Source organism: Danio rerio, chromosome 17 (genome assembly GCF_052040795.2).
Source record: "Danio rerio strain M-AB ecotype USA chromosome 17, GRCz13ab, whole genome shotgun sequence".
Lineage (NCBI taxonomy): Eukaryota > Metazoa > Chordata > Actinopteri > Cypriniformes > Danionidae > Danio > Danio rerio.
Window position 1 is genome coordinate 43,960,606 of NC_141037.1, and position 19,697 is coordinate 43,980,302.

General features: G+C 37.0%; 1 protein-coding gene across 4 annotated transcripts; it reads right to left on the minus strand.

The window, feature by feature from the left end:
• Positions 1-571: 571 nt before the first annotated feature.
• On the minus strand, positions 572-19,651 carry supt7l (SPT7 like, STAGA complex subunit gamma). 4 transcript variants are annotated; one of them, XR_015512543.1, is made up of 6 exons: positions 19,538-19,651; positions 16,755-17,239; positions 13,493-13,817; positions 7,145-10,175; positions 6,698-6,775; positions 5,289-6,597 (listed from the first exon to the last, which is right to left on the minus strand). XR_015512543.1 is itself a non-coding variant. In NM_001013292.2 (5 exon segments), coding segments are annotated over 4 exon segments (1,245 nt in total). In that variant the 5' UTR covers positions 17,186-17,239; positions 19,538-19,645; the 3' UTR covers positions 572-601.
• Positions 19,652-19,697: the final 46 nt, after the last annotated feature.

Sequence of the window (19,697 nt, forward strand, 5' to 3'; positions counted from 1 at the left end):
TCAGATTTCAGTTGCTACCCATATCCAAAACACACCTGAACCAATTAATTAGGACCTAAACACCACGTGATAATTACAGTCAGGTGTGTTTGATATGGGTAGCAACTGAAATCTGCAGGAAGGTAGATCTCCAGGAACAGGGTTGAGCACCCCTGATGTACACATATAAAACAAAAATAACAACTTTACTCAAGGGTTTCTATTCCTCAGTGTCAGTATATTGCGCATGTCCACAAGTTGAAACAAGCACAAGCGCATTTGAGGTAAAACATCTGAAGCTAAATGCGAGATATGAGACGAGACATGTCCTATATTCACACTGAGAAGAAACTGACTATTTTTGTTTTATGTGCACACAAATGTGTTGATAATATTAACGTTGAACCACTGAAGCCATATGGTTAGTTTTGAGGATGTTTTTTAACAAGTCGGGAACCTTGCTGTGTATGGAGGATGAGGGAGCTCTCCGATTTCAACTAAAATGTCTTAATTTGTGTTCCAAAGACTAGGTTCAGGGGTTTAAAATGACATGAGAGTGATTATCTAATGACATAATTTTCATTTTTTTTTAGGTGAACTAACTCTTTAAATGGCAGAACCACTAAACTTTTCGAATTCGTTTCTTTGGTCGCTGAGCGAAGGGGGATGTGCCTATAAGAGAATCCGGGGAATGGGACATGTAGCTTCCTTCTGATCCGCCGGGAGATGGAGGCATGCCAGCTTCACTCATGGTGGACATTGGGCCCTCTTCAAAGACGTCGCTACCCAGAACCCCATGACCTGAAACCTGGCCCTCCTCGCTATCCTGAGGTTCCATTTTCACCTGAGCCAAATGCCACAAGGGAGGGCTGTTCCCTGCTGCTCCTGTTGAAGAGAAAACCAAATGGCTGTGTTAATCTAGAACATAGGTGTCAAACGTAGTTCTTGGAGGGCCGCAGCTCTGCACAGTTTAGTTCCGAAACCTAAATAAACAGACCTGAACTAATTTAGTGCTTTAAGCTTGATTGATACCCATAGATAGGTGTGTTGAAGCAGGGCTCGAACTAAACTCTGCAATGCAGCAGCCCACCAGGAATTAAGTTTGACACTCCTGATCTAAATCATTACCAAAACAAAAGTATTCTTGCCTAATTCTAACCATTTTCCCTTTACCCCAAATATGTAATAAAACAACTGATGGATTAGGTGGTTGAATTCATTCATTATTCAATTTTCACTGCTGTTATATGCTTGGTGCTTAACAAATAAATGACTATTTTAATTAAGCCCTTAAAAGAGCATAGATGTGAAAAGTTCAACTTACAGTAAATTGTTCTAATTTTTTAATGCTTTAGTGCATAGACAGATAGAAGATTTTGCTTTAAAGAAGACACTTGTCAGATTGTAGCTGAAGTGAAAAAAAGTTTTTTTTAAAGGCGTTTAAAAATATAAAACGTGTTTAAAAAATAATAAAAATATATAAATCATATTATTTAAAATTTGTATTAAAAACTGTTACTGTTACTTTGAATTTGACAAAATATATTATAATATTATGATAAATTATATTCCAAATTTAAAATTTACATCTCAGAAGCTTTTCAGTAAATTTCTGTTTGGGTATACAGCAAGGTTATAATAGTTTTGGATTTTTTTCATTAGTTTAGTTTCTATTTGTTTTGACTTTTTGCTTTCAAATTAAGTTAGTTTTAATTAGTTTTAGCAGATTTACTAGTTTTTATTAGTTTCGATATTTTAAAATGGTTTAGTTTTAGTTTAGTTTTTATTAGTTTTAGTATTAGTTTTTAATTTTATTTTTAAAATAAGGATTTTTGTTAGGTGCAAGATTCAAAAATCAACTGAATATTGTATAATAAAAACTATAATAAAAAGCTATTCATTTTTTAAAACACGTATTCAGAGGACACATGAACACTATCATCTCCCAGTACCATCTAACCATCCTCAAATTCAAATACAACAGCCAACAAGATAGCGGCCTTAAGTACAACATGTGTGCAAACCTGCTTCTGAGGTTAGATACACAGTAGAGATGAAGAGTTTAAATATTTAACACGGATGTTAGGACTCAACAAACCAAAATTATGTAGACTACTGACTCTGAGTGCCAAACACCTGCAGCACGAAGTAAATAGATTCACTTCTAAAAGGCTTCAAGTAAAATTATGTATTAAATACATTAACAAAGATGAAAACGAAGATTTTTGCTATAATTTTTGTTAGCTTCAGTTAGTTTTGTATGTGCACAAAACAGTTTCAGTTCTAGTTTTTTTTAAAAACTAATTTTTATTTTAATTTTACATTTATTTAAAAAAAATTTTTTTTATTTTTTTTAACTATAATAACATTGATATACAATACAAAACATCACCAGCAGATGACATTCAGTTTTCACTGGTGCTTGCTGCAGAGCCATTTGGGTGGAGCTCACCTCCAATGAGCTCCAGCTCCTCCTTCTATAAGCTGTTTTAGGCCCCGTTTACACAACATTTTAGTTTTCGAGCGCCGAAAACTACGCTTTTTGAAAATGCCGAAGAGGCCATTTTCATTTTAAAACACTTCTTCTCCGTGTTAGTGTGGGCAGAGGCGAAACGGAGGCGGGGCTGCAGACATTCTCCTACCTGATTGAAGATTTTTCCTCAATATTAAGTAGCCTACACAAAGTTCAGTCTCACATCGCCTCCTTGTACGTTCAGCCTTCCCAAGTTTCAAAAAACCATCCTTATGAGTGCACTGAAATTCCTACATTTAAGTTGAAGTAATGAGGTATTTAATTAACTCATTATCTTTAGCACTGAGTTCAAAACTTTTTTCAAATGAGTAGAATTAGCTTTCAGTAAATTTTGGGTTAATTTCATTTCATTTGATAAAGTTGGCTGTTGGGTATTACAGTGTAAAAATTAAATCTACAGCCTGACAAAAAAAAAAAAAAAAGAATCAAATGACTGAACATTAAATGAAATCAAAATACCAGAAACATAATAAAGAGGTGTAGAACAGCAAGCATGTGAAATTGTTCAACCAGCAGAAATAATGCATCATTTATCAGCTTAATCTTAATATCAGAGAGAACGAGAGGGATTTTGCAAAAACTCATGTAAACATGGTTGTTTACTTGCATTGCATTATTTATTTGCATATAAACAGAATCAATACAATTCACCTTTATTTCTATAGCGCTTTTACAATGTAGATTGTGTCGAAGCAATTTCACATGGAAAATTATAGTGATTTGAAGCAGTGTCAATTCTGTTATTAGAAATTGAATGGGTTATTTAATTTAAGCAGTAGGCTGGGGGTCAATTCAATTTCGGTAGGCTAGTAATCAGTATATTGGGATGTTAGCCAAAAAAGACAGCATACTGAGCCTCCCACGGTAAACTCTCTCGGAAAAGTTTCGCCTTAACTTTTTCTTTTGATACTAAGACCATTACAGTCACAATTTGTTGCCTTAAATATATATTTCAAATCAAATCACAGCTAGACTTCAAACTGCCTGCAGTGAACAATGGTTACGCAAAATTCACATGTTTACTAGACAGATAAAATGTTTGTAAACAGATAAAAGGACAACGTTTCGCTAAAGTTCTGTTGCTGATTATTTTTGGTGTGTTACTCACTCCTGAGTGTTTGTCAGAACACACAAGCAACTGCTTTAGAAAATGGATGCAGTAGAGAGAAGGAAAGGCAAACAAACAGCTGGATGCCACAGATTAGATGTTTTGCATGCAATGACTCTAATCAAACAGTTAGGATTTTTTGATTTCAGAGCAACAATCGCTCTGTGAGTCCAAACAAACAGGTTGCATTTCATTATTTTCTGAATATTTGTGGAATACATGTGAAAATAATCAATTCAGACCAGGGGTTTTCAAACTGTGGACCTCCACAGGGTCATAATTCAAATGAATTACTATGAACCGTCTTTTACAAATGAAACTAAACAGAAAATAATTTTCATATTTCACAGTAGATTCAAACTATTCTTTGGGGTCATATTTGAAAAACAGAAAAATCTAAAAATAAATGAATAAACAATTCCATTAACATTGTGTTTGGGGGGAGGATGGCACAACAATGAGGGGTGTCTCTTGGTGATTTCCAAAAATCAAATACATTTTATTAAATATTAAAATGACCATATGATATCCATAACTAGCAAAAGATAGTAGTTAAGTTATATAATAAAAGCCATGAACCTTTTTTTTTTTTTTTCCATTAAATTGCAAACCTGGGGTGATTAGATTAGAATAACGACACCGCAATAGCATCAGACTGACTTTATTTTTAGATAGGTTTTATCTTTTCATTTGTTTTCATGGTTTGGGAAGCTTTCCGTTGAGTGGTCAAGTAAGCTGACTGGGGTAGAGGTCTGCATAATATATTTATATATAAATAAATTTCCGAATAAGATTGGTAACGGGTTTAACTTGGGACAGGAGCAGGCTGTCTAGCAATATCGCGCCCGACTCCCGAGCGGCACGCATATGTATGTGTGTAAATGAAATAACGCGATGCTGTGTTTAGCTTGTTTGTTGCTGTGTGTATGTGCGCACACGCGAATGAGAGATGTGTATGTGTGTGTGTGTGTGTGTGTGTGTGTGTGTGTGTGTGTGTGTGTGAGTTAGTGTGCGTGCGCGCGAATGAGAGAGAGAGCTTTGCCTGTGTGTGTGCTTGGTGCTTGTGTGTGTGTGTGTGTTAGTGCGCGTGATTGAGAGAGAGAGAGAGCTTTGTCTGTGTGTGTGTGCTTGGTGCTATGTTTGTGTGTGTGTTTATACAGACAGCTTGTTATAGGCTGTCTGGACTCTGTATACCTGGGTGGTTTTCGGTTTTGTTCTCCCCCCTGCTCTTTCCAGCGGGATCTAGCGGGATCGGGTGTGGCGGGTAGAAAATGGGGCAGGGCAGGCAGCGGGACAACAAATGCTTAATATCAGTGGGAGCGGTCAAGTTCGCGCTAAAACCTGGCAGGCGGGAGCGGGATTCAAAATTTAGTCACGCGCAGATCTCTAGACTGGGGTCTCACTAGCCAATCTGGAGGCTGTGTACACCAGGCAGCTAAAGAGATTTATAAATTAAATTTTAAGTGCCACTGCTCATCCCCTACCCTGAGAGTTCCAGCTCCTTCCTTCTGGTCGCAGGTTTTTAGTATCAAACTGTAGTACTAAACGATACAAAAATAGTTTTATACCAGCAGACATTAGACATTTGAATATGGCATAGACTAAAGCAGAGAGGTTTCTGTGACTTTTATAATTTACATTTTATAGATTGGGTTTTTTTTTTTTTTTGAAGGAAGTGTTTTGTCTGTTTATTTTTTATGTCTTTATGTCCATTTGTGGCGATGCAGTGGCGCAGTAGGTAGTGCTGTTGCCTCACGGCAAGAAGCCTCGGCTGGGTCAGTTGGCGTTTCTGTGTGGAGTTTGTATGTTCTCACTGCGTTCCCGTAGTGTATGAGTGTAGGGGTGTCAAAATTAATAGTTTCTTCGGTGCACTGCGATGCAGACGCGGACAATTCTGTATCGGTTCAGTAATAATCATATCCGTTTATTGTGTACTGACGTCATTTATCTCCTATGCACACTGTCGCGAGTGTGAGCGCGAGTATTTACAACAATCAGGCAACTCAGGGCCAGCCCGTGGCATAGGCACCATAGGCATATGCTAAGGGTGCTGTACATCCAGGGGGGCGCCAGAAATGAGCACGGTTCAGTTGGTTTTGTTTTCGATTTTCCTGACACACATTCAGTTATAGACGGCAATAACTCAAAAACCTCTAAAAGATCTAAAAAGATCTAAAGTGTGTTTCCTACAAAAAGACAAAGCTGGTTATGTTTCACAGCTGTCTCTTTTTTTTTCCGCCCGACATTACGAGCACTGCTCTGTTTAAGCCTTCGCAATATGGCTGTTTCTCAATATGCGTTCTTCAGCAGTCTTGCGTCCTCGTGTTCTCGTGCAACGTCATCATCAGCTGCCTAAGTTCAATTCCAATACTCAAAACCGCAAGTACAGAGGACGCGTGAAACATCCTGGATGTGTTCTTGATATTGAGGACGCACCAATGCAGACTTGAGCACCGAACTCTCTCTGGAAGTCCCAGAAGTCATTGCGACTGGAGTTGGGAAGCGCAGCATTTTATTTAGATTTATCATTATAGTTCAGAGATATGACTTATTTACCTCAGGAGTTTCTCTAAATGAAACGGTGAAAGTAAACATTAACATGAATATCTTAATAAAGGAGTAAACACATTAAGGGTGTTTGTTTGCTGAAGTTCGTATTAAAATCTGTTTTATTTATATTGTGCAGAGTATATTTATAATGTTTTTATGCAAAGTATATATTTTGAAGAGGGGAAAAACAATAAAACGTTGTATGAGTGCTGTAATGTTTAAATAATTTCCATTTAAAACGCGTGAAGGTCACGTGACCATCAGGAAGAACGCAGCATCTCATTTCTCAAAGGACGCATTCTCTGCCCTCGCAGTCTCCTGAGTTTGTTTTTCCGAGGACACCTGGCAAGACCAGTCTCCACAAGAATGCAAGTCCATTCTCTGCGTTCTTGGAATTGAGAAACAGCCATGTGTTTAGCCGGGAGAGCTTGCGCTGAGAGGAGCTCTCAGTAAGGGACCGTCAGAAAAGTGCGTCTTTTTTTTGTTTTTCTGCTCCGCTTAGCGCGAGCTCTCCCTGTTGCGAGGGCTTAAGTGTGTGTGTGTGTGTGTGTTTGTTTGGTGCTGTCTATGTTTGTGTATGTGTTTAAATGAGAGACAGTGTGGTGCTGTGTGTCTGTGTGTTTATACAGACAGCTTGTTATAGCCTCCCCCCTATAAAATAAAACTGTATATAGAAAGCATCGTCAATGCACAGTGATGCACCGAGATATCGAATTGAACCGAATCGAAGGCATGATAATCGTAACCGAACCGAACCGTGAGACCAGTATAGGTTCACACCTTTATATGAGTGTGTGTGGATGTTTCCCAGAGATGGGTTGCAGCTGGAAGGGCATCCGCTGTGTAAAACATGCTGGAGAAGTTGGCGCTTAATTCCTCTGTGGCGACCCCAGATTAATAAAGGGACTAAACCGAAAAGAAAATGAATGAATGAATGTCCATTTGTTGTTTTCATTATGTGAGTTTTGTGTGGCGCTGTAATGAAATGAGGACTCTCAACTGCAAACCAAATCAACATTCGGGTAAAAATAAAGTAGCCTATCCTATCCTAATGCGACCATGTTAAATTTTTTCGACAACTTTTCAATATTGACATACAATAAAAATAAATGCAGGTCATGTGAAAGATGATCTTCGAGTGGCGGTCTCCAAACAAAAATGGATTTGCTGCGCTCGAAACATTGTGTAGTCGGTCTCGTTAGGTAAATTTAATGTTGAAATAAACAAATGAATAAATCACTATAAAAATATGCATGGTTGTCAGACAACAACATGAAAGCATGGATCCATCCTTCCTTGTTTTAATGGTTTAGGCTGATGGTGGTGGTGTAATGTTGTGGGGGATGTTTTCTTGGCACACTTTGGGCTCATTAGTACCAAATGAGCATGGTATTAACGCCACAGCCTACTTGAGTATTGTTGCTGACCATTTCCATCTCTTTATAAACAGTGTACCCATCTTCTGATGGCTACTTTCAGCAGTGTAATGCATTATGTCAAAGTACAAATCATTTCAGATTGGTTTATCGAACATGACTATGAGTTCACTGTACTCAAATGGCCTAAACAGTCACCAAATTTCAATCCAATAGAGCAGTGGTTCCCAACCTTTTTTTACCTGAGCCCCCCTTTTCTCCCGAAAAATATTGTAAGGCCCCCCCTCTACATTTGATAATATTATCGCTCATATAATTGTGCAGTAGGTATGACAAAAATGTTTGTTTTCAAACAAACAGTATGTTTATTACAATATCTAGATATGTTTATGCACAAATAATAGCCTAATGTAAAATATATTTGTATTGGGTACACTTTGCGGTATTGGGGATGAGTCGTCTGCAAATGTCTTATTAATTTGGATGGCCTCATGCATTCGTTAGCAAAAACTGTGGTGCAGATAATGGCCTGTGGCTGGGTCAGGGACTCTTTGCTTTCGAAAAAAAAACATTAGTTCAGGTAACTATCTTGGTATTTCCTGCATTTCGTGTTTCCAGTATTGCTAGCGCTGCGACCCGAAATGTTTGGAGCTTCCTTACCTGGGTAAGGGAAAACACTTATTTTGTATTTTAAATACGTTTTATTTCGATGGTCCATTTGAGTATTAGTAGACTGCTTAATATCTGTTGATACTGTTCCTTCAACAGACATTTACCTGACTATAGATCTTTTTCTCAGAACGCAAAATTACCCATCATGCTTTGTGTGTATGCGCTAGGAGAATACTAAGAACTTCCGGTCAGCAGCTGTTGCGTATAAAGAGTCACGTTTGGACAGCTTTGATTCTGACAGTTTTAATCTATTTTATTTGCTTTTAACATCTTTGAACTAATACTGGTGTCGATCAGCACCACCTCCTGGACTGACTGTTTAAAAAAATGTGATCTTATAGAATGGAAAACAACTGCTGTAAGGCATTTTCTCCTCGTCAGACAGCATCTTGTGCCATTCAAATGAAGCCTTGTCATCCCTAAAGTCAACATTTTCTCTTTCTTTCAAATATATAATCAGCCCAAACAAATGTAATTCACCAAAATGTTTGACACACACACATAGCCTGTACATAAACTGTACTGTCCCACTAACATGAACATAAATGGCTTCTGATTAGAATCAACATGCAAATCAGCCAGCAGAATATCAGTAACAGACTTTAAATGGTCATTTTTGTAAATTGCATGACTTGCATACCTGTTAAGTTTCATGCCAGTAATCTCTAGAATGCAGTGAATTATTGTGTGTGTGTGTGTGTGTGTGTCTGTGTGTGCATGCACGTGCATTGAAGAGCTGCTGAACTAACAGCTGACGGGAACACACACACACACACACCGTATTTCTGGCGGCAGATTCGTGAACTAGAAGAACGTTTTTCTCTCATGCTTGAACCAAATCTGACAGATTATAACAGCTTTAACACGCCTTTCAAAGTTGTGATACAAAACACTCCAAAATTATCTTTTGTAAATGCTGTAAATGGAAGTTTTAAACATTCTACCGGAAGATGCTGGTCGCTATGGTGCCCTCCAAGAAAAAGGTCGATAAGAAACTTTGCAAGTACATGTGAACTTACACTAACCTTAACCAATCTACTTATTATAATCTAATGAGAAATACCTGGCATGTAGAAGCAATGTCACTTAAATTAAACAATTGGACCATAAAAATAAACTGTAACCCTATTAGCTGCTGTCTTTTTACATTTTTTGTGGAAAACGAATTACAAATTTTTCCATGCTTTGGTCAGCCAGAAGATGTAATGAATTAAGGGAACATGAAAATTTCAAAATACGACGTGACCCTCCACAGAGCTCGCTGAGGCCCCCTTGGGAACAGCTGCAATAGAGCACCTTTGGGATGTGGTAAAACGGGAGATTCACATCATGGCTGTGCAGCCGACAAATCTGCAGCAACTGCTTGATACTATCATATCAATATGGAACAAAATCTCAGAGGAACATTTCCAGTGCCTTGAAGAATCTATTCCATGAAGGATTAAGGCAGTTCTGAAGGCAAAAGAGGATTCAACCCAGTATAAGTAAGGTGCACCTAATAAAGTGGCCAGTGAGTGTATTTATAACCATTTCCAAAGACAGTGTGATGGGGGGAGTCATGAGCCCATGACCTTGTTATTTTGGAGGTTGTGGGCTAAAAAGTTTGGCAACCGCTAATTTAAGGAACAAGTGATGTAGGAATCAACGGTATGATGTTAATTTCTTTTGAATTTTTTTAAGTTAGCCTTGGCAGAACATTAATAAGTCTCATGAGAACTGAATAAGGCATACCTGATGCATGAGGAGAATGTCCTTCCTCCAGTCTTTCACTGGACGTGCCCAACACACCAATAGGCAAGGCCTGGTCTCCTGAGGCCAGATCTGCTTCTGGCTCCTCGCTCAAAGGAAACGCGATGTCACTTACTGGCTCCTCTTTAACCTTCAAGGGTTTGGAATCCTCCAGAGCCTTTTCTGGGTTCACAAGTATATCATACTCTTCCGAGAGCTCCTTGCTAACCTAGAGTGAATGGCATGACATGTCAGTTTGCTTTTTTTGTTTTTGTTTTTTTGATAAATGCGAAACATACAGTAAATTGTTGAAAAGGTCAAAACAATGGGTCTTATTCACTAAGAACGGCATACGCTTATTTGTATTTATATACACATTTAAACTACTCATGAAAACTTTCAAATTAATTCAAAACGTACGCACACAAGAGCTTGTTCTTTAACTTAACCCAGCATGTGCTCAAACCAGCAACCTTCTTTCATTGAGGTGACAGCGCTACCTACTGCAATGTGCCACTATAATTGAGAACTATTTATATTATTTCAACAATACAATTACTGTCCAACAATATTACTGTTTTTAAATCACAGTGAGGGGTAGGTTTAGGGTTGAAGTCAGGGTAGACATTAGTAAAATACAATTTATGGGGTAATTTGATAAATAATATAAATAATTATTTAAAAATTTCTGCTTTGACATTAATGTGAGGTGTAGGCTTATGGTTTGGGGTGGGGTAGTCGTAAATAAAATACAACTTTTTATTTAATAAATAATATTATTAAATAATAAATATGATAAAACAAATATTAAGTAATATCAGGCCCGTGCAGAGACTGTCCAAAGGGCATGTGCAGGAATAAAATAAAAAGGGGCGGGGGGGGCGGGGTCGCGGTGTTGTCACGCGCGTTCTGATCAGCTGTGTTGTCGCTGGGGCTGAAGGTCGGGACGCGGGGGCACTTTTGATCATTTTGGAAGGGCACTTTCTATCCAAGACTAAAAAGGGCATGTGCAGTGCACAGGTTGAGCCCTATGTGTGCACGTGCCTGAGTAATATTAATCTTTTTCATGATTAATAATTTTTAATGAACTTTCAGCTATAGCTGTATCTCATCAAGCAGCAACCCTTAAACTTGTTCTTCTCTTAGGGAATTTGGAGAAAATGTGCCTGCATAAATTAGGTTATTAATTTGCATAATACTTGCCCAATCTTGCTCTATATAGGGACTTTTCGCAAAGTGGCCCTCATCCAGAGAAAGAGAATTATGACATCAAAACCAAAGACGAAAATGGAAAAACTTTAACAATAATGAACATGAGGATTTGCTGTCAGAGGTGGAAGCCAGAATAAAGGTTGCATAAAACAATGATGAGTTCACTAGGCAACTTAAAGCGACTTAATAACCACTAGGGCTGCACGATATTGGAAAAATCTAACATTGCGATATTTTGTTATCCTGCGATTATGTTTTGCAATATGAATACAATTCCACCTGTTGACTTGATGTCTATATGGAAGGAGTTTATAATTTTAGACTGATCGGCATAATTATGTAGGGAAGTGTATCTGCATAAAATCAAACAAACAATCTACAAGCAGAGAATAAATACAATAAAGGAACAGATACAAACGTAATAAACAGAGTTATGATCATTTTCTGAGTCTAACAGTATTTAGGTGCAATAATTGAATAATAAAATGACAAATGATTAAACGGATCTAATTGTTATTAAAGTTGCAAATAGTACTATTTCTTACTCCTCAATGCTTTTTAAAATCATAATACAGTCAACAAGCCTATAAAACACATGCAAATTATAAATTACAATCCAGACTCAACATTGCATATTCTTGATATGTGACTATTGTGAATGATCACATTGCGATGATGATGCTGAAACGATATACACTAACTGACAAAAGTCTTGTTGAATATCCAAGTTTTAGGAACAACAAATAATAACTTGACTTGTAGTTGATCATTTGGTATCAGAGCTGGCTTATTCGAAAGGCAAAGGCCTCTAGAGTACGCTTATTTTACCAAAATAAAATATGATCATGCCTTGATTTTTAATAATTTAATTAGGACAGTAAGGTCTGACTTTGCTTGGTCAAAAGTTTTGTCACTTAACAGAAATAATGTAAGCTGCGTCCCAAATCGCATACTTATGCACTATTCTATGCCATTTTGTAGTATAAATAGTGTACATAGTGCATTCACACTGAAAACTCTAAAAATAATAAGTGCACTTAAATTACCCGGATGATGCACTCATTTATCTGCTAAAATGAAGTGTGGAATGATGGACACTTCACGCACTCAACGACCGCAGGTTTGCTTACGTAGCGGAAAAGGCGGAGCTATCGGACGCACATGTTGAATAACTTTCTTTATTTTGGATGGTGAAAGCAAAATTCTCCTATGAGAGTGGTTATAGCGCCTCCCGATGGTGAATGCGGTTATACTCATGGCATGTATTATTTGATAACTCAGTCGATAATTTCACTGATTTGGCAACCGTTAAACGTCATCAGGGAATTTCCGCTTGGTAAAAAAACATTAGTGTGCCATTTGGGCGACACTACATACATGTACTATCCTGTTGAGTGTGTAAGTGCATAAGTACAAAGTGCATGAGTGCAGAGTGTAAAGTGTGCCATTTGGGATGCAGTTACAATCTTTGCAATGACTCAAATAACTTATTAACAAGGTCATCTGCAAAAGCAAAGAAAGCATTCTTGCAGAACTCCCAGAATTCATCAAGAGTCCTTGGATTCATCTTCAATGCCTCCTCCTTCATCTTACCCCATACATGCTCAATAATGTTCATCTCTGGTGACTGGGCTGGCCAATCCTAAAGCACCTTGACGATCTTTGCTTTCAGGAACTTTAATGTGGAGGCTGAAGTTTGAGAAGGAGAGCTATCTTGCTGAAGAATTTGCCCTCTCCTGTGGTTTGTAATGTAATTGGCAGTACAAATGTCTTGATACCTCATGCTGTTGGTGTTGCCATAAACTTTGCAGATCTCTCGCATACTGAATGTAACCCCAAATCATGATTTTTCCTTCACCAAATCTTGGGTCCATGTGGGTTCCAATAGGTCTTCTGCAGTATTTGAGATTATTGGGATGCAGTTCAACAGATGATTCATCTAAAAAAGTCTACCTTCTGCCACTTTTCCAAGTGATCAACGAGAAGTCAAGCTATTATATGTTGCTCATACAACTGGGATTGATGACAAGACTTTTTCTTTTTCGGTAGTGTATTGTGCAGCCCTAATAATCACCATTTATTATAGATCATATAACAATTGTTTAGACCTTTAGAAATTTGAATGAATGAATGCCCTTACTCTTATAATTTACATAAATAGAAAACAAAATAGGTCCCGAAATAGAACCTGGAGAAACTCCTTTAGTTAGGTCAAGAAAATTATGTGATCATTTTCATGCCCAAAATCAGCACTGTTATGTTCATGATCAAGTGAATTAAATGCCTTGTGTACGCATGTTTAGTGAATGAGACACAATATTAGCCATGTCTCACCTGCAGCATGTAGCTGTGATAATCTTTGATACGGACTTGCCAGAAACGCTGTAGTGCCAGGATGCTGCCGATGCCCAACTCATGGAATACCTGCTCCAATACATCAGGGAAGGCAGTAGAGCCCTGGCAGGCCTCCCTGTCAACAGCCACACGCAGCAACTTGGTGAGCCGCAGATAGTGTTCATGAACCAGGTCAGTTAAAGTCTCCAGTACGCTTTCGTTGGCTGACTCGAATCCAATATGAGCGAGCACTGTGGCCACTGACTGGTACAGAAGCTGACGGCAGGATGGCCAGCTAAGCTCAGTGACTGGCTCACCTTTACCTCTAAAAACAGTCAAATATAGAGAAGTTAGAAAAACAGGTAAAAGACAGAAAGCAAAGGATATTGAATAAGAGTCATATAGACCAGTGTTTCTCTGCCACGTTTCTGGAGGACCACCAACACTGCATGTTTTCCCCGTCTCATTAACCAAACACATCAGATTTAGATCATCAAATCATTAGCAAAGACTGAAAGACCTGCAATGGGTGTGAAAGGAAGCTTTCTGCAGGTTTCAATTTAAGACATTTTTAAAATTTATTTTTAAGACTTTTTAAGACCATTATAAATGAAATTTTAGACTCATAAAGGGCTAAATGCTAATGCTAAATTTTAGACTCATAAAGGGCTAAATGCTAATTTTTTTAAATGGCCTAGATGGAAAATATTTTTATTTGCCCTATTAAAAAAGTATAATAATTTAATATATTTAATAATGCAATAATAAATGAATAATAAAAAATGTATACACTTTAGATACTTCTTAACAAAGTATACAATGTTTTTCCAACATAAACTTTCTTTAAAATAAAAAAAATAAACAAATGTTTAAAAAAGTTTTTAAACCTAAAATAGACTAAATCTATGCACAACAATCTGTCCAGGTCTGTGTCCTCAGCTGTAAATACATGGAACACTTCTAACAAATGGTATTGTAAGGGAAATAATAAAACCATTATGGTAAATAAAGTTCAAAGATACCTTTTTAAATCTTTTTTTTATTTTTTGACCTTTTTTAACCTTTTTTTATTTTTTAACCTTTTTTAGTTTAGTTTTATTGAGATGTACTGTTAGTGTTGGTTAAGTTTTTGGGCAGTAATGCATTAACAAAGGAAAATTAAGACCTGTTAAAAAAGATTTAAGACCTACAGCACAATATTTCAGTAAATTTAAGACTTTTTAAAGCCTAAAATTTCGATTTTAAGATTTAAGACATTTTTAAACTTTTTAAGACCCTGCAGAAACCCTGGAAAGTCAAAGGAGACATCTAAAACATTCAGTGTTGGTAGTCCTCTAGGAATGTGGTTGAGAAACACTGATATAGACAATTTTGAGGGATGCAAATAAAAACAACAGTCCCAATATTTTTCCTGTTTTATATTTTTTCATTTCTATAGCTTAAAAGAGCCACAAATTGATAAATATTGATATACTAGTTGTTTTAACATTAAGATATGCTTAAACTGCCTCTTGTTACAGTTATGAAATAGTTTGATAACAAGCAGGAAATGTTCATGGTCAATGATATGACCACATTGAAATAATCTAAAAAAAAAACTAATAATAGAAATGTTTCAAATAAGCATGTTTACATTTGTGGCTGTCCAGTGTTTTGAATATATCACTGGAAAGTGAATTTGTTGAAATGTAAATATACAAAAAAGTTTAGATTTTTAGGCTCATTCACAAGTACTTGATAATCGTAGAATTAATACAATTGAAAAAATATATATATATTGTGGCTCAGTGGTTAGCCCTGTCACCTCACAGCAAGAAGGTTGCTGGTTCGAGCTGGGCCAGTTGGTATTTCTGTCTAGAGTTTGCAAGTTCTCCCTGTGTTTGCGCGGGTTTCCTCTGGGTGCTCCGGTTTCCCCCACAGTCCAAAGACATGCGCTATAGGTGAATTGGATGAACTAAATAGGCTGTGGTGTATGAGTGGGTATGAATGGAACAGTGTATGGGTGTTTCCCAGTATTGGGTTGCAGCTGAAAGGGCATCTGCTGCGTAAAACAATAGTTGGCGGTTCATACTGCTGTTGCAATCCCTGATCAATCTGATCAAGCCGAAAAAAAATTAAAGAATGAATAAATTTGATTAAGTCCAGAGATTGTTTTTTTTATTTTATTTCTCAGGTTAAAGGTTTGTCATATTGCATATGCTGTATGAAACTGTGTGACATTTAAATATCTTACTCATCCAAACATATATTCTACCAATGATAGAAAAATACTAGGATGATTAAACGAAGTAAACAAATGAGAGGTGTGGGTGTTTGTGGATGTGTGTGTGCAAGTGTGTGGGTGGGTTGTGTGCAGCAAAGCAGCCATATCTGTTTTTGCTTCCATAGTAACAGTAGACCCTTTTCACATTTCTGGGTTTCTTAGTAGCGGAAGTTGTCATAGTTGGGTAAACTTAGACTGCAGTGAATGGGAGAATACAACAAATATTTTTTTACAATCTTATTTGCTCAAATAATGAAAGAAAAACTCCATGATGATGTTATAAAGACTTTCATAAAAATGAAAATTGTTGTGTGAAACTGATAACGGCAGCCAGAGGGGAGAATTATGTTAAATTTACTATCCTGTCCAATAGACGCTTCATTAGAAACGCCTCGCACAAGCAGTAATTTGTTTTTTGTGATTTGAAGCAAAGATTATATAATACATATATAAAAACATTTAAATATTCATAAGTTTTTTTTTTTATTTAAATATTAAAAACGATCAAGGATTTAAGATGCTGATGACCGTCTTGTAAAAAGGGTCCGTTGCCAGAACTACCTGGTAATTTTGCTAAATAATAAAACAGTATATTTCTTTGAATTGTTATACTTTCTAATAAAAGTATTTTTAAAGAAAATGTGTTTAATGTGTACAGTAATGTGTAATATATTCAAAAAGTTCTAAAAAAAAAAAAAAAGCATTAACGAACTGAAGATTTGGCTCATCGGCTGTCAATCTGAAGATAGGATGATTTTATTTATAAAAATCATATGTTTACAATTACCAATATGCAATATTAAAGACGCAAGAAACTATATATTGTATTTAATAATGTAAAATAGCTATTTTTATGTATGGGAATGTCATATTTTAAGTTTAGAGATTGGGGTTCATTCGGGTTCGTTTGATTGACAAATTGGCCTAATTTTGGACTACTTTGGATGGCCAATGTGCTATTTTTGTTGTGAAAACCTGGCAACCCTATTTTTAACTTACTTGTAGAAATCACTCTCTGGGTCACTGTGGCGTAGCTGGAACGGCAGTCGAGGCGCTTTACTGTCTAGTGGAAGCAGATCATCAGGTACAGTGGGTGTGGGAGGTCGTGGAGGCAGAGCATCTCCTTCCTCAGGTTTAAAGGCACTCTGGCCCTCTAATAACGTGGGCAGGGGTTGCTGGCCTTGTTGGGCAGCAGCAATGAGACCCCGGAGACGACGAGCGTGCTGGCTCAGCTGCACCGTATGGATTGTTAGGCTGCAGGGCTCAGATGGGATATCCAGCATGGTGGTTGGACGAGGACGCTGTGCAGAAGGCTGATGTAAAGGAGGGTCCTGCATCTCCACCTGCCGGAACTCACGCTGGAGAAGGTCAAAAGAACTGCGGCCTGATGAAGCTGAAGCCACTGGGAGCTCACCCCAATAACGCATCATCTTCACACAATGCTGTCGCTGCTTGTGTTGACAAAATTGTAAATCTTGAGGAGTCTGAAAACAACATCCATCATATCTCTCATTACCAATGCACTGTTTATGGATATACACTCGCTGGCCATTTTATCAGGTAGAACTGTCCAACTACTTGTTAACGCAGATTTATAATCAGCCAATCACATAGCAGCAACTCAATGCACTTAGGCATGTAGACATGGTCAAGATGATGTGCTGCAGTTCGATACGAGCATCAGAATGGGAAATTAAGTGACTTTGAACATGGCATGGTTGTTGGTGCCAGATAGGCTGGTCTGAGTATTTCAGAAACTGCTGATCTACTGGGATTTTCATGCACACCATCTCTAGGGTTTAGAGAATGGTCTGAAAAAGAGAAAATATCCAGTGAGCGGCAGGTCTGTGGGCGCAAATGCCTTGTTGATGCCAGAGGTCAGAGGAGAATGGCCAGACTGGTTCAAGCTGATAGAAAGGCAACAGTAAATCAAATAAAAACTAAGTATTGTTGCTGACCATATCCATCCCCTTTATGATCGCAGCGTACCCATCTTCTGATGGCTTCTTCCAGTAGGATAATGTGTCATGTCATAAAGCGTGAACCATCTCAGACTGGATTTTGAAAATGACAATGAGTTCACTGTACTGAAATGGCCTCCAAAGTCACCAGACCTTAATCCAATAGAGCACCTCTGGTATGTGGTGGAACAGGAGATTCACATCATACATGTGCAGACGACAAATCTGCAGCAACCGTTTAAAGCTATTATGTCAAAATGGACCAAAATCTCTAAGGAATATTTCCAGTACCTTGTTGAATCTATGCCACAAAGAATTAAGGCAGTTCTGAAGGCAAAAGGGGGTCCAACCCATTACTCGTAAGGTATACCTAATAAAGTGGCCGGTGAGTGTTTTTCTCAAATGACAAAATGTAACTTTTTTAATTGTATATATATTTGCATTTTGATACTGTAAACAGTCTCCACTTCTTATGTGTTATATGTGATCCTGGATCACAAAACCATTCTGTTGTTGCACAGACATATTTTTTGGGAACAGCTTAAAATTTATTTTAGGAATCAGAATTTGTAGATATTTAGTTTATTGCAAAAAATACTTTAAAATAACATTTTTTGAAGACATTTTGTCAGTTTCTTTCAATATTAAAACCAGCTTTAAAACAAACAGCTTAAACCACCCCAACTGGCTGGAAACCAGCCTAGAAATGGCCAAAACCCCTTTAAAACTAGGCTAATCTACCAGCTAAACCCAGCCAACCAGCCTGGTTTTAGAGGGGTTTGGGCCATTCCCAGGCTGGTTGCCAGCCATTTCCAGACTGGTCTTAGGTTGGTCAGGCTGGGAGATGACCAGCTTAAACTAGGCTAATCAACCAGCTTAAACCATAGAGGTAAAGTTGGTTTTAAATTCGCACATTCATTCATTTAGGAGTCTCTATATTATGTATCATGTTACCTTGAATAGTCAGTCGAAATTAGCATGCAAGTATGATTTCTAAACAACATTAACACCATCTAATTCACTGTGAACAATGTTGTACTTTGAAAGTCATTTGCTGCTCATATGACATGTTTTTGACATTATTAAGGAGAATTTTTGAATATTATATTATATATATAATATTTTATTATTATTATCTGTTATATGAAGTTATAAAATATTATAACTTCATATAACAGAATATAAAACCAACTTTACCTCTATATAAAAATTGAGGTAAAGTTGGTTTTATGTTCACACATTTGGAGTTTCTCATTAATATAATTTCATAAAAGTATTATTTGCAAATAGTAGGCTAAATAGTAGAATCAAATTAGCAACAAATCACTATTAAAGCACAACACTGTTAACAGTCAAATAAATAGAGCTAATTTTATTTTCAATTCATACTTACATGTGATTTCAGACCGAATATTCAAAGTAACGTTACCATGGTAAACAATATAGGGAGCATGAACTTCACCTCAATCAGAGAAAATATATAACGTTACAGTGTTTGTTGCTGCAGTGCTTTAATTTGACTAAAAAACAAAATATATTTCCTAATGAGAGTATAATAATAACCGTTAAATCCCTAAACATATGCATTTTCTTTATCCTAAATACAATATCTTTTACTTTCAGTATAAAACGTGGGTATAAAATTCAGTTCTGAAAAGTACTATACTGCCAGGTGATACATAACCATAAACTACCAAATACACATAAAACATTTTGCTTTATATATCGAGACTAAATGTAACTTATTCAAGACTTAAAAGTAAACTTTAATACTGCACAGCGTTACTACCCAGGGTTTCATATAAGAATCGTATGGATTACCTTTCATAAACAGACGATCATAAAGGCCAAGATTAGTAAAACAATCCAATGCGTATCATTTATTTCAGTTTCAAAACGACATGTAAACGCCAGACGTTCGTGAGGTACAACACTAAAATGTTTCCGAATCCTTGAAAAAGAGTAAATCGTTCCTAGTTGT